This window comes from Palaemon carinicauda, chromosome 12 (assembly GCF_036898095.1).
Source record: "Palaemon carinicauda isolate YSFRI2023 chromosome 12, ASM3689809v2, whole genome shotgun sequence".
Lineage (NCBI taxonomy): Eukaryota > Metazoa > Arthropoda > Malacostraca > Decapoda > Palaemonidae > Palaemon > Palaemon carinicauda.
The window spans coordinates 130,436,245-130,452,755 of NC_090736.1; the positions used below are offsets into that span (position 1 = coordinate 130,436,245).

The 16,511-nt window shown below is 35.0% G+C and overlaps 1 protein-coding gene across 1 annotated transcript in view; it reads left to right on the top strand.

Annotated features, from left to right (window-relative positions):
• LOC137650637 (nuclear receptor subfamily 2 group E member 1-like) overlaps nucleotides 1–16,511 on the top strand; it is a 166,990-nt gene that overhangs the window by 22,373 nt on the left and 128,106 nt on the right. Inside the window, exon 2 of the mRNA XM_068383824.1 lies at nucleotides 4,438–4,518. Within this exon, the coding sequence (XP_068239925.1) occupies nucleotides 4,438–4,518 (81 nt within the window). The remainder of the gene's footprint in view (nucleotides 1–4,437; nucleotides 4,519–16,511) is intronic.

A 16,511-nucleotide genomic window follows, 5' to 3' on the forward strand; every position in this document is an offset into this window, starting at 1 on the left:
GGAAATTGTGTGGTAATCAGCTGGACGAGAGCTACAACAAACAAATTTACTTAATGGAATAATATTACAAATTCTCCAAAAAAATGCTGAAAGAACTTCTTACTAACTTGTGGCAAAATAGCAGACAACTTTGGAGCTAATAAATCAGCAGTCTTTATAAAAAAGAAAAGTAAAATATTTACGTTTACACCTCCATAAGCATCAAGGTCCATCAAGACTGTTTTAATTTCACAGGATCGAAAAGCTAAACTAGTTCGTTTGGTCTCAGGAAAACAGGAATGAAGAAGATCGATTTTTTTTCATTACACTGCATTGCCATTTCATAATAATTTTGTAGAAGTTTATTACCATTTTATTTTGTATTAGGTTCCAGAGCAGTTGTGCTAGCCACTTGAGAATGTATCTGTTTGGCAATCTGTTGGACGGAAGTTCAAGACGCACTCAAGCTCATAGTTTCAAATAGTATCTGCAATTTCACTATCCTTGTTAACTAGAGATGGGTGATTTGGGGGAGCCAGAATTTCTGGCTACTGAGTCATCAGCACCCATTGCCTGGCCCTCCCTGGTCCTAGATTGATAGAGAGGGGTCTTGGACGCTGATTATATGTAAAAATGGTCAATCTCTAGGACGTTGTAATGTCCCTTGCCTCGGCCATTCATGAAAAAAAAAAAAACTTTTGAACCTTACAACAGAGTAATACGCTCACTATGGATGAGAACTAAGAATGAGAAAGCTTGTTTTGGGAAGAGCGTGTATTGGAAATCTCCTGTTTATAATGAATGCAGTATTCGCATCTTATTTGAAAACGCCAAAAGAATGCTGACAACCCTTTTTTTGACATGAGAGTAGTTATAATACTTCTACATCTCCTGTCACGTTGATTATATGTTATTAGGAATACGTTCAAAAGAAAAATCAGGTCCTGATGCTTGCAATGACCGAGTTATATACAGTACAAAATAATTTCTAGGATAAGCGCTTCAAGAGAAAATTAGTTTCTTCTATATAAGAGTAATTCCAGAGTGCTATATTGAAGCAATTAGTTCTCGAAGGAAAGTTTGAAATAGGAAACTATAGTATCAAAAATAGTGTATATATTTGTGTGATGAGACTAATCTGAAAAGTAGTCGGCAATGCAATGCAGCTGGAACTGAAGGATCTCTAAAAGATACCCGATGTAAATGAGCATGCGTGTATGTATTTCTAAATAAATCGGTGAATGCCTCTAGGTCTGTAGCACATTTCTGTGGCATCTTAATGATTCGTCTCAATTAGATGCGTTAATAGTTAAGGCATTTTCGCAGCTTGATGCACTTAATGGCTGAAATAAATCAGTATCAGGAGGATATTATATTTTTAGCCATGTGATTACTTTTACTTTTAAGCAATACACAAAATAACCGCGAGTTACTTTCAAAAGAATATTCAATAGAACCCATATCTTGCATAAGAGAAATTATATAAAGTAGGCTTTATTTCTGTAACAATAGCTGGAAACATTTTCTGAAAACAATTTCTTAGAATGACATGCACACACCTGCTCACGCATATACGCACAGTCTGACCTACAGAGCACATTATAGACAGTACTACATATGTAATTATACACATAAGAGCACGTATTTGTACATACACAAATGCATATATAAACAGTCTGCCTTACAAAGCACATTGTAGACAATACTGAATATGCATTTACACTCATAGCAGCATGCACTTGTACATACAAAAATGCATATATACAAATTTTGTCTTACGGACCACATTATAAACAATACTAAATAATTATTTACACACATAACCACACGCATTTATACATAAACATATGCATACTTACACAAGATATTTCGTAGAGTTTTCTTCAGTTTCAGCTGCATTGCCTTGTCTATTACTGTTTCCAGGATCTCTTAACACAAAGCTGTCCACCTTCTTTGGTAATATAAAGCTCTCCTTATGGAAGGAATTACTACCGTAGTAGTACTATAGAATACAAGGGTCTGTTAAATATTCTTTTTGTTTCTATTTACTTGGTTTATTTATAGTAATTTTTTTTTATTACTTGTCTATTAATGGTTGTTATTTTTTATTTTCCTTTTTTTTCTTTTTCTTTTTTTACCGGATTGTATCATTTTGCATTGCAAATGCAGGCTGATGCTTAATAATAATAATAATAATAATGATAATAATAATAATAATAATAATAATAATAATAATAATAATAATAGCAAGGAGATTAAATATTTGTTTGCTAAAGAAAATATATATACTTTTTGTTAAATTTGGCAAAATAGAACTGGTGCAACATGTCTAGTTCGTTCTTTTACGGATTTTAACCACAAAGAACTGTAAATCAGTGCGAACAGTGAATTTGTACGTATCTGTGAGTATAGCAAAAGCTATAAAAAATAAAATGGGAATGAAATATGTCAGGTAAAAGAAGTAAAAGAAGAGAAGAATTTCGTTTTTATCAAAGTTTCCGTATTCTCACGGACTTCATCTCACCCAGGACCATTTTGTTTCCGTTCAGTTTCCTGATGATCACAGACTTCATCTCTCACTTAATACTAGCTTTGTTGTATATCTACAGCTTATCGTGATTCTCACAACTGGTTTTCGTGAGCCTTAGAGATAAGGGGATAATTAGTTACCTATGGCGAGTTTTATAAAAGCTACATTGTTAGAAAAAAAAAAACCGTAATTTTAATCGGAAATTTTCGGTAAAAATATACTGTTCTCAGCCGTATTTCAGTAAAATACGGGCGACCTTACTTTGTTATTATCTGCTACGGGTTGCTGACCGTAATATCACTCCTTTACATCAATATATCCGTTTGTAAATGTTGCAAAACATTTACCGTTTTTTAATGCCAATGTTTAACAATTTAAAAAAGAAAAATAGAACAGTCGGTGAGTGCTAATCATTCGAATACCTATACACCTGATGAAAGTCATGATTGTTTGACCAAATGACTTATTGACTTGAAGTCAAACTCTGCCCTGATTTTGAGTCTTGCCGACAAATTTGGTTCCGAGTAGTCAAACTATTCCCCGTATGTAACTTTCAGACGATGCACACAATCATAAACATATAGGACATTAATTTTGTCATCAATTTGGGATATTTGATCCCAATTTTAGCACCACAATAAAATAATTCGATGTCAGAAGACAGACTGTTATAACTCGATCACACTTACGTAGGAGAAATTATAGACGATACCACTGAAACTAAGGTTTGGTAGACCGACCGATGGAGTGATTGAATGAACGATATCTTTATCGGTTGTGGTGGCCGATGTGGTAACGTCCCTGACTGGTGAACGCCGGACTGGGGTTCGAGTCCCGCTCAAACTAGTTAGTTTCTTTGGTCGCTGCAACCTCACCATCCTTGTGAGCTAAGGATGGGTTGTTTGAGGGAGCCTATAGGTCTATCTGCTCAGTCTTCAGCAGCCATTGCCTGGCCCTATTTGGTCCTAGCTGGGGTGGATAGGGGGCTTGGGCGCTGATCATATGTATATATGGTTAGTCTCTAGGGCATCGTCCTGCTCGATAGGGCAATATCACTGTCCCTTGCCCCTGCCATTTGAGTGGTCTTTAAACCTTTAAACATTCAAAAGAAGATAAGAGTTAGTTGTCCCTAAATTGTGAGATAAGTGTTTTAGTATGATTTGAATCCTATTAAAATCGTTGTTGTTGTTGTTGTTGTTGTTTTTTTTTTTTTTTTTTTTTATTGAAGGAAAACATGATTTATCTGAAATTAATATAAAACCTATCATGTATAATGATAAGATGAATAATAGTAATAAAATTAATGATTATAAGAATAGTGTTGTAATAGAGGATCAAAACGAAAATATGAAGATATTATTATGTTAATTGCCTTATTGAGAATCACCATTAATTCATTAACAAGAAAGGAATGAAGAATCAGAATTAAATAGAAATATCGGAGAGGGATATAAAGGGGAAAATAGGTATGTAATGAGAGGGAATAATGATACGCATAAGATAAGAAGAAAAGGGTGAAATAAATAAGTATGGTGATCTGAATGGCATCGTCTGGTGACGATAGAAATAGGGCATAATTATGCTAAACAGCTTACGCATCGTTAGAAATATAAAGCAATGGTGATAATGACTGTGGTTTGCATGATAATGATGTAAATAAAAAAGAAGAGCATTTATATAAGATGAATAATGATGATGTCGTTTATAATGAAATCTAAAGACATTGAAGAGAATGTAGGTATGAAAGTCTTATAAAACATAATGATGCTGATAAAAAATTAGGAGAATGATATTAACGAAAACATCAAGAAAAATATAAGATCACATAAAGTATAATTAGGATATTGGTAATGAAGTGAATAAGAAACATAAAACGAAATATAATTAAATTATGATAATGATGCTAATTCTCCATTATATTCCTACAGGAGATCGACTCTTGGACATCCCGTGCAAGGTGTGCGGAGACAGGTCATCCGGGAAACACTACGGCATTTACTCATGCGACGGTGAGTAACCTCTTCGCCTTTTGTTTACAATTTTGCATGTCACTTTTTTTTTTCAGCTAACGCCTCTATTTACAGTTCATCCCCTCCACCTGATTTAACAGCGTAAGTTATATGAGTAAAATACGGAGATGTGCCTTAACCTTACCTTCACAACTAAACTGGGATCCCGAATCTTTCCTGGCCAGCTTGCAGTGCTAAACTAACCTAACCTAACTTAGTACACCGATTTTTTCCTGACCAACTTACAATTCTAAATTAATATAACCTACACCGTTAGCAAAAACCCTAAATTTAATCGGAAATTTTCCATACTGTTCTCAGCCGTATTTCAGTAAAATACAGGCGACCGCAATTTTTTACCATACTTTGTTAATATCATTTACGAGTTGGTGGCCATGATAACACTCCTTTACGTCATTATATCCCTTTTTAAAACAGTAAATACCTGGCAACATTAATTCCAGGATTTTTACCGTTTTTACGGCACATTTTAAACAGTGTAACCTATTACGCCGAATCCTTCCTGACCAGTTTACCAGTCTTAAATAACCTAACTTGACCTAATACGCCAAGTCCTTCACAATAGGCATACTGTTTTAAACTAACCTAACCTAACTCGTACACAGAATCCTTCCTAAGTGTGAAAGGAATTCCGCTCTAGGACCCCCAACGTCAAATACAGTTAGCTTTTCCCAGGTATTACAGTGTGATTGTTACAACTACAGTATAGTCTTAATTTTTATTTTTATTTTTTGTAACTCTATAAGGGTGTTGTTGTTTATACGCATTTTTTGAACACTTTTTCAGTATCTTCAGGTACTAAAATGAGCACTAAATAGCCTCTATTTGGAGCAGAATTAAGGAAGGTTTTTTTTCTTTGAATTCATGTATACAAACCTGTGTTCAATTTAACACTGAGAAAATATATTTTCTATAGAATTCAGTAACAAATTGCAGGAACAATAATATGTTTGATTTATACCTTCTTGAGATTCTTAAAAAAATGGACTATTAAGCACTTAATATGTCATTGATCTTAACACTTACTAAAAGCTTATATGCTTGCATTAAGTAATTAGTACCCGGATCTGACTCTTTATGTCAAAGACATACCGACACCTCAGTTTTCCAGGCCATGTGGTACATAAGGATGCTTTTAGGTTTAGATATAATAGCAAAGCTTGTCTGCTTTCTGTCATTTATCTATTGTTTGATGTTCATTAGTTTTAAACCTTAGAACATTTTCCTTGTGGGAGTTTCTCAGGCAAACATTACGTTCATAATGTATTTAGGCCATATAGCTCATACAGAATACGACTAGGGGGAAATGGAGAATGCCATGGAAGGGGAAGTATTTATAATTATTGTTAGCCAAGCTGTAGCGAATGATAAAAGACAAAAACAGAATACATTTAGAGGGGGATAGAATACCAAAGTTAAGATTGGAAGGTCTTAAAGTTTATCAGGGCATGAATGGAGGATAGAATACGGATATACTGCAAATCAGAATGGAGGCAAATACGTACAGCTGATACAATATGAATTTGTGGAAATAGGAGTTCGTTGGAAGGTAGGTATTTTAAGTAGACGCATTCAAGGTTAAATGCCGCTTATAGAATTAGAAGTACGGAAAAGATACGATTGTCAGACCATAGGGAGGAGGGTAGAATACCACTTGGAAACAGAGGGTACTCAAGTTGGAGGAAAAAAGACCATAGTAGATTCGATTACGATTGGAAGATAACAATCTGGATATTAATTAGAAATAATAATGAAAACAGTAGTAATGATAATAATGATAATGGCAGTGGCAGTGGTGATAACGATAACAACTATAACAAGTATGATAATAATGATGTAAGATAGTAGCATCTGGGCTAGGTTGCCGTAAAACAAGAGTTTGACTTGAAGAGACAGAGTGCTATGGGTGTACTGTACTGTATACTAAAAAAGCCTTCATTTCATCCAACTTATTGCCGCTGGCATTACACATCTAATTCATGCTAATTGCATAAACGTTTTTGTACGATAATGGAGCTTTTTTATGACTATCTCCTTTTTCAGTTCCAAATTTGATGAAAATTTAATGAGCATTTCCGTTCGTCTGAAAGATAGAAAAGTACTCTTACCATGAGGTGATAACCTGTTTAAAATGGGGTTTGACCAAAGTTATTGCGACACCACATTACATTAATAGAAGAACAGTGTTGAGCTACACATTCATTAAGATGCGACTTGGCTCTTTCGGGAAATACAAAGAAAGAGGAAAACTGACTTCTCTTTTCGCCTCAAATTTTATGAAAATTTAATGGGCAAATTTGCTAACCCGACAGAAAGCAAAATCTTCTTTTCATGAAGTAGAAACATATTCAAAATGGAGTTCGACCACAGTTTTTGCGAAACCACATTACATTAATTGAAGTATTACACATTCTTGAATGCGCTTCTTGGTTCCTTCGGGAAATAAAGAGGAAGAGGAAAAATCCCTATCTTTTTTTCAATCTTAAATTCCATGAAAATTCTATCAGGTAATCCGCTAATCAGACAAAAGAATGCCATTTTCTTGAAATAGTCTAATAGTAGTTTTTGCGACGCTTAATTACATTAATAGAAAAAAAAATCAGTATGTTATACACATTTTATAAGATACGACTCGGCCCCTTCGGGAAATACAAGGAAAAAGGAAAATTCTATATTCAGGAAGTAAACGCCGAACTTTACATGGTACACCTAAAAAAAAATGTCCATCGCCCCCTTCCCCTCTACCCCCCCCCCCCCCCCCCCTTCTCCGCCCAATACACCTTCCCACCCACTTCCCATCCCTACGCCAGGCTTCATTTTGCTTTGTCACCATTTTAATTTGGACAGAATCGCTTGATGCCAGGGTCATTTATTTTTTCCCTTTTTTTTCTTTTTTCCCTTTTTTCCTTTTTCCTGTTTTTCCGGTGCTATTTTCCGACTATACGCTGGTAAAGGGGTCGGTGATGGACGTTTTATAATCAACGCGAGTACAGGGAGTCCCAAAGTTTGATGCGACCCCTTTGGCGCCCTGTCATTAAATTCAAAAGAGAGAGAGAGAGAGAGAGAGAGAGAGAGAGAGAGAGAGAGAGAGAGAGAGAGAGAGAGAGAGAGTATTTAAGCAAGCGGAAGATCTGTGGGTGTAAAGGCAGATAGATAGAGAAACAGATACATAAAAAGATAGATAGATAGATATGTGGGCAGAAAAACAGATAGGTAAAGAATTAGAGATTAGATAAATAAATAGATAGATAGACAGGCATATATATATATATATATATATGTGTGTGTGTGTGTGTGTGCGTGTGTCTGTGTCTGCGTGTGTATGTGGACAGATAGAGATAGATATATGCCAAAGAGCTGGATGGACGAACCAGAAAATACCATATTAAGTGAGTGAGAGAGAGAGAGAGAGAGAGAGAGAGAGAGAGAGAGAGAGAGAGAGAGAGAGAGAGAGAGAGAGAGAGAGAGAGAGAGAGCATAATCATACATAGTTTTATTACCCACTCACCTCGTGGATCTTCCAATCAATCATTACCGTTCACACCAAACTCCTACGGTACGTTGCAAGCCTTTAATTTTCTAAGGGGTTACTAGCCTTATATAACTCTATGAAACAGCATTAGAAGGCCTGCGGGCTGCAATTCTGCAAGAGCCCGTGCCTGGCCCTTACAACATTAGAGTGTTTATCTATGACTTTCTTTTATCTCTCATTCACGAAATTCATAAATACGGAAATCAATAAATGGAAAAAATATATATATACAAAAACTCCCGAATGCCGAAAACGGAGAAGAGAAAAATATTGAATTCTAAAATTCCAGAATACCAAACCAAGAGAATAAAAATTCCGTATAAAAATTCCCGCATACGAATTAACACCAAATTCTTCAATTCCCGATGACTAAGATTCTAAAAGCCCTGGATACAAATACTCCTGAATACGAGATTTCCGGAATAAAAAAAAAAGACATGAATGAAAAAAAGATGAATTCGAAAAATCCTGAATACGGGAAAACCTGAATAACGAACACACTGAATGGAAATATTCAGAACGCAGAAAACCCTTCACATGGAAAACGTCGAACCCAAAAATTCCTGAATACGAAAGCGGGCGAATTAAGCCATTTCTGGCGGGAGTAGAATATCCCATCAACACGCCAGGGTTGTGAAAGTCTACCGCAGAGGCTGATTGCCGCGAACCACGGAGGTCATTAATTTGCATAATTAAGTCATCACTAAATATACGATCGGCAATTACTCCGTGGTTGCCGACCGTGACCTCAAAAACATAAGTAACTTAACAAACTGAACAGTTGGTAATGTTGTTATGTTATTGCCCTTTATGTAATCATAGATAGTAAGTAACTTAACGAAAATGAACTGTTTAACATGTTGCGATGGCCTTTTAGGCAACCATGGGTAAAAAAAAAAAAAAAAAAAAAAAAGTCAGTTAACAAAATATACTTTGAAATGTTGGAAATGCCTTTAGGTAATTATGGGTAAAAGAAACAAGTAACTTAATAAAATGAGCATTTGGAAATGGGATTGCTGCTAATGGCCTTTTAGCTAACCATAGGTGAAAAATGTCACTTAACAAAATGTAGTTTGAAATGTTGGCATTGCCCTTTAGGCAATCATGGGTAAAAGAAACAAGTAACTTAACAAAATGAACATTTGGAAATGGGATTGCTTCTAATGGCCTTTTAGCTAACCATAGGTGAAAAATGTCACTTAACAAAATGTAGTTTGAAATGTTGGCATTGCCCTTTAGGCAATCATGGGTAAAAGAAACAAGTAACTTAACAAAATGAACATTTGGAAATGGGATTGCTTCTAATGGCCTTTTAGCTAACCATAGGTGAAAAATGTCACTTAACAAAATGTAGTTTGAAATGTTGGCATTGCCCTTTAGGCAATCATGGGTAAAAGAAACAAGTAACTTAACAAAATGAACATTTGGAAATGGGATTGCTACTAATGGCCTTTAAGCTAACCATAGGTGAAAAATGTCACTTAACAAAACGTAGTTTGAAATGTTGGCATTGCCCTTTAGGCAATCATGAGTAAAAGAAACAAGTAACTTAACAAAATGAACATTTGGAAATGGGATTGCTACTAATGGCCTTTTAGCTAACCATAGGTGAAAAATGTCACTTAACAAAATGTAGTTTAAAATGTTGGGATTGCCCTTTGAGCAATCTTGGGTAAAAGAAACAAGTAACTTAACAAAATGAACATTTGGAAATGTTGGGATTACAATTGATTGCCTTTTAAGCAGCCATAGATGAAAAATGATCTTCAATGCCACGAGAAAAGTGAGAAAGTGAGGGAGTAGTTGGCTATGTTGTAAGCCTGGTGAATGCCCTTTTATGGAAAACGTGTATGGTAGCTTTTAATGACCTCCCTAAACTACGACTAACTTAACAGAGCTAATGGGAGGCAATGCCTTGAGTGTCGAATGATTACCATTTTGCCAACGTTGTTGATTCCCTTCAGAGATTTCAAAAAAATATGCTTAAGGTAACGCATGGAATATTGACCATATCATAATATCCGGTCGTTTACAACATAGCCAAATACTTATGGCCGACCTTTACCTTTAAAATCCTGATTACCTTAACAAATTGAAGTTTTGGCAATGATTGATGCTTGATTGGTCTTTAACAGTTTAAAAGTCTATCAAGAATGGCAGAGGCAACGGGCAGGGCAATGGCTTAGAGACTGACCATATAAACATGATCAGCCCCCAAGTCCCTCTCCAATCAAGCTAGGACCTGGGAGGGCCAGGCCATGGCTGCTGATAACTCAGCAGGTTAGACTTATAGGCTCACAAGGATGGTGAGGTCGCAATCGCTACTAGACACTATCGAGCTTGAGCGAGTATCGAACTCCAGTTCAACAGAGAGCCAGCCAGGGACGTTTCTAGTAGGCTTTTACAGTCTTTAGGTAAGTATAGATGGCCGCCTTTAATCATCCCATAACCACGATCAAATTAAAACAATGCCTTGACCGCTGGATAAAATTATCTGGAAACCATGATATTTGGTGGCCTTTGACTTAATGCGAAACGCCAAAAGTTGACTTAAGATTTGGAAAAGTTGGTAATGGCATGATTGCCAGTTGACTGTCCTTTGAGCATTTAGGGTTTTTTTCTTAGTTGGGTTTTTAACGCAATTGCCAACGGGAAGGGGATTTCAATGACTTATTCTTGTTTAGGTCTAGAGAATACAAGAACGTTAAACACCCCTCTCCCCCCCCCAAAAAAAAATAGGTGTTTTTTGATACGGGAGGAATCCTTTCAGTAGTTGTTCTTAACCATTTTACTACCTTGACCTCTTTTAGTAGTTGGTCCATCCCTCTACGCCCTCCTGCATCTCCAGATAAATAGATCGAACTTCCATACAGCATTTACTAAAAAAAAAAAAAAAAAAAAAAAATATGGCTGCTTATGGTCATTTTATCGAGCATGAATTCTATACTAATAATGTAAATACATAACTTATCTACTAAAGATAATTTTCTTAAGAGGTTAGTGAGATACTTGCCAATGTTTCTTAGCTATCTGATCTTGAATGTGAGGTAGAATGTCAGATAGTACATATCGTTAGTCTCCTTCAACATTCAAGTAATTTCTGTCCTTAGTTGGAATGAAATACGGAGTTGGGGCGGATGTGTGTTATTTTTTTTTTCTATTTTAATAAAGACAAATGTATACATTTTTCCGGACTCGCTCCCCACCTGGATATCACCTACGTTCCCATGGGGGGTGTGCGGTACGACCCCAGATTGAAAAGCAGTGCATTAGAGGTCCTAAGAGCTGGGGGAAAATAGCATCTGTTAGAGAAATCCGAAGCTTGATAATGATAAGAAAAGAATAGGAAAAAATTAAATTGGGGCTGCCACGGCTAAATATACTTACACGAGAATGACTTTTGTATTAACCGGAGCGATGTCCAAGTGTGTTCGTTTTTAGACGACCTAGGAATTTTGCTGTTTTCTGGGTATAATTCATTAGAGTATCCAAAGACATTATACCATTGAGAGCGAAACAGTAGCATTTTAGTTTCCTAGTGGCCTAAAATTTTATGGTCTGTCTGTAGAGACAGCGATATAAAAAAAAAAAAAAAAAAAAAAAAAAAAAAAAAAAAAAAAAAAAAAAAAAAACAAGGTGAAAGCAAATGATGTTAAAATCATGATGCTAATCATATACTTTATATCGTCTGTGTCCAACGTCAGATCCGACTCAAGTGTATCTCTTTAGGTCCTTCGTGGTGACATGCTCCAGAACCTTGAATTAATTCGATGATTCCCAGGATATATGCGTGTCTGTTTAGTATTGCTAAGTCATCTAGGAGCAGTGGCACGAATTGGTTGTTTGTTGATGTAAATTATGTCAAGCCTCGGCCGCATTCCTATAGTGGGTATCGATTAGCTGCTGATGACGGAGAAATTAGAGCCATATTGGCGGTGCTGTTCATTGTTATTTCGTTGACAGTGCAGAGAGTATACCACATTTTGGAAACTGTTATCATTTGATACGTAAATCAAGTCAAATCACAATTTAATGGCATCCTTTAGTACATTAACACCATTTTGGTAATGGTGGAAAACTAGTCCAGGTATATGAAGCCCCGTGGCGTACCGAAGACATAAATCTAATTTTGCCGTCAATATTTAGAAGCAATAAAATAGACAATACAGGAAATAATCCTGTCCGTGTGACGCCAAATCTAGTTCCATGTAGCCTTGGGTGAGTCTAGTACTTCTCCATAATTAATTTTGTTTACGACAGAAATGTTCGCTGTAATATCAATTTGATCGATCAGCATTTAAGCGTGGAAAATTCAAAACCCTGGCATCATGAGATAATTTTACTCATCTGAAATAACACGAAATACGCGCGTTAAAAAAATCATATATAAAAGCCTAATAAAAACTTAAACTTTCATTTACCTGCACGAACGTGGAACCTTTACAAACACGGTTATGCATCTGAAACTTTTAGATAAGTTATTATTTCAACTTGTGTTTGATACAGAACCTAAAGTTTAGAGAGCTGTTTTATTCATTATAAAACAATAACCTCTAATAGACTAGAGGAGGTTATATCTTTGACACCTGCCAAGATATGAAAGAGCAACGCCACTTACATCTGACATATGTATAATTTGAAAAGACCAACACTATCTCAACCTAACCTAGCCCATCATAACTGTCTAAATACGTCTTTCTTTGATTATGTAAATACATTGCTCCTTACGTTTTGGCTCCTATAAATTGAAAGAGGTCAAGTGTGTGCAGATCTGATTCCCCTGCTGTTTTGAGAGAAATCAGTGCTATCTAATCTGACACCTGGTAATTTGAAAGTGGCCAGCGTGACCCAAATCCGATCTTTGACGAATATAAGGAAATTTACGTTACAAAACTTTTAATAATTTAAATAATTCACGAGTATAAGGAAGTACGTTTTGTACATCTCTTCCCTGTCAAATTAAGAGAAATAAACTCTTTCTAGATCTGATCCCTGGTGATTTTAGTGACATGACAATTAGTTGAATCTAATCGATGGTAATTTAAAAGACACCATAACTATAACCTATATCTGACAGTGATCTGAAGAACATCACAGCTGCTTAGATCTTTCTCATAACTGCTGCGAGAGAACGTTGCCGGGTGATTAGAAAGACACCAAATCTAATTATATTTCACCTCTGGAGATACTCAAGAATATAATTTTTAATTCAAATCACTGGGTATTTGAAAGATGTCACAGCTGATTAATTTTCACCCTACCGGACTTGAAAGACATCATAGATATATATGTTTAACTCCTGGTTACTTGAAAGATATCCCAGTTGCCTATATCTGACACGTGGTTACTTGAAAGAGATCAGAGTTGCATATATCTGCCACCTGACTGCTTGAAAGAGATCAAAGTTGCCTATATCTAGCATATGGCTGCTCGAAAAAGATCCCTGTTGCCTATATCTGACACTTGGTTACTTAAAGGAGATTACAGTTGTCTATATCTGACAAATTGTTACTTGCAAAAGATCACAGTTGCCTAATTCTGACACCTGGTTGCTTGATAAAGACCACACTTGCTTAAATTTGACACCTGCTTACTTGAAAGAGATCACAGTTGTCTATATCTGACACCTGGTTACTTGGAAAAGACCACAGAGCCATATATCTAACCGCTGGTTGCTTGAAAAAGACCGCAGTTACATATATCTAATACCTGGTTATTTGACAGAGATCACAGTTGCGTATATCTGACACCTGGTTACTTGAAAGAGATCGCAGTTTTCCTATATCTGATACCTGGTTACTTGAGAGATCACAGTTGCCTAAATCTGGTACCTGGTTACTTGAAAGAGATCACAGTTATTTACATCCAACCAATGATTGCATGAAAAAGACCACAGTTGCCTATATCTTACACCTGGTTACTTGGAGGAGATCACATTTGCCTATGTCTGACACCTGGTTACTTGAAAGAGATCACAGTTGTCTATATCTGACACCTGGTTACTTGAAAAGGCATTATTGTTGCCTATATCTGATACGTGGTTACTTGAAAGAGATCACAGTGGCCTATATTTGACACCTGGTTATTTGAAAGAGATCACAGTTGCCTATATCTGACAATTGGTTACTTGAAAGATATCACAGTTGCTTTTATCCAACCCTTGATTGCTTGAAAAAGATCACAGTTTCCTATATCTGACCCCGGTTACTTGAAAGAGCTCACATTTACCTATATCTGACACCTGGTGGCTTGAAAGATATCACAGTGGTCTATATCTGACACCTTCTTACTTGAAAGAGTTCACAGTTGCCTATATCTAAAACCTGGTTTCTTGAGAGATTATAGTTGCTTATATCTGATCCTTGGTTACTTTAAAGAGATTACAGTTCTCCAAATCTGACTATTGAGAGAGATTAACAATGAGGCTTATTGAACTCTTTTGAGTTCAATTCCAATAACTCCATTACTTGTGTGATAACGATAACTAGAGATCTAAATTTGGAGAGTCAATTGGTACATAAGTACTACGATCGGAGAAACGATAAGACGCAAAATGGCCATTAGGACGGCAGTGACTAATGACTAAAATCCTCAGGAATGGGAATAAGGAGAAGGAAAACATATCGGACACAACAACTTACGAATATGGATGACACCGTTGGGATCTCTGTGAATAGGTGTGAAGAGTAACTTGCGGAATTTTATCAACTCAAACAAAAGGTTTGGATAAAAAAAACTAAAGATATTCAATGCAAGTCATAGGACTTTTTAAATTAAACGAAAATAATAGAAACATTCTCTCATTGCTTGTTTAGAATTTGTTTTTGAAAATTTTCGAAAAATACATTGCCACGAAATATATTTTGAAACACAGAAAATGAATTCAAGCATTCACTGTAGACTATGGATTTTTTTTTTTTTTGCAGAAAATGATAAGATATAAAGCAATTACTAGTAAACTATGAAACCTTTTTAGAATTCAATTAAAAAAAAACATTTACGTCATTATATGAGGCAGTTTTGATATCTAATAAGAAAAGAAAATTTAATTTACTGTTAACAACAAAAGATTTCCCGTCTTGGAAGTTGATCTACGTTTTATATCTAGTTTCAATACACATCTAGAATCCAATGCAAAAAAAAAAAAAAAAAACAATGCCGTGAAAGAAAATCGTTTAATATACATTCGTAACTAAACAACGGAATAGGAATAAAATTAGAAATCAACGAAAAATTATACTACTCCGGGCGAAGAGACACTACAAATTTACATAAAAAGAAATATGATGACATTGGAACCTGCCTGTATGTAAAAAAAAAAAAATAGAAACAGTAAAAACTGACTAGAACATTGAAAAGTCTAAGGTTGGATAAAAAGATGGAAGCACAATATATTAACTGAAAATTAGGAAATCATTTCATCATCCAATGAAAATGTAATCGTGAAAGTTTAAAAAATATCTTAGAATCTTATGTAAATAATTAATAAAGAAATTATAATTTTTCTTAACTTTGCTAGGATAAAAATACCATTAAATTTTATAATAATAAAAAAGATGTTAGTCATAGGAAACTTAAAAACTTACTACAAAAAAATATGTATTATCAAAAAAAAGTTATTTTAAAGAATATTCTGCAATAAATAAGGAAATAATTGAAAAGCAATATACATGTTTTTTGACACTATGTAATACCCGCTTCCCCGCCCCAATAACCAAAAAATTAGAAAGAGAGACCCCTAAGACATTTACCATAAACTGGGGCGTCCGCTTTGATAATCAAGCAATAAATTTGAAGAGATCACATAGAAATGGGTAACAGTTTCAGAATTTATTCCAAAATATCGAAGGACTTTTCGTAAGCAGTTTATTTTGTATATAAGAACGAAAAAATTTAATTTGAATAAGGAAAAAAAACTCATATTAGATTAAGAGAAAATAGTATTACAGATCAGAGTAAATGGATGAATGGGAGTTGTTGAACAATTTTGTTATAAATTTGCATGTGAGTAATTATAAAAGTTAGTTATAGAATGTATTCCAAAATATCTAAGGACTTATTGAGGGCAGATTTTTTTTTTCTTTCTTTTTTTGTATAGGAGAAGAAAAGTTTCGAGTTGAATATGAAAGAATCGTAGCATTAAAAGAAAATATTATAACAAATCAATGTAAATATCTGAATGGGAGTTATATGACAACTTTGTTATAAATTTGCATGCGAGTAATTAGAAAAGTTAGTTATAGTTTTACATGCTAATTTGCATTCAATTGTAAAAAGAAATAATTGTGAGCCTAACAATAGGTTGTAGAAGTGATCGTTTAAAGTAAAATGCAATATAGACAATAGATGTATTCGATGATTTATTCATAATATTGCATATATTAGTGTACGATCTTAAAGTATGAGTTTTTCAGGAGTAATTTGATAAATCATTCTGGGT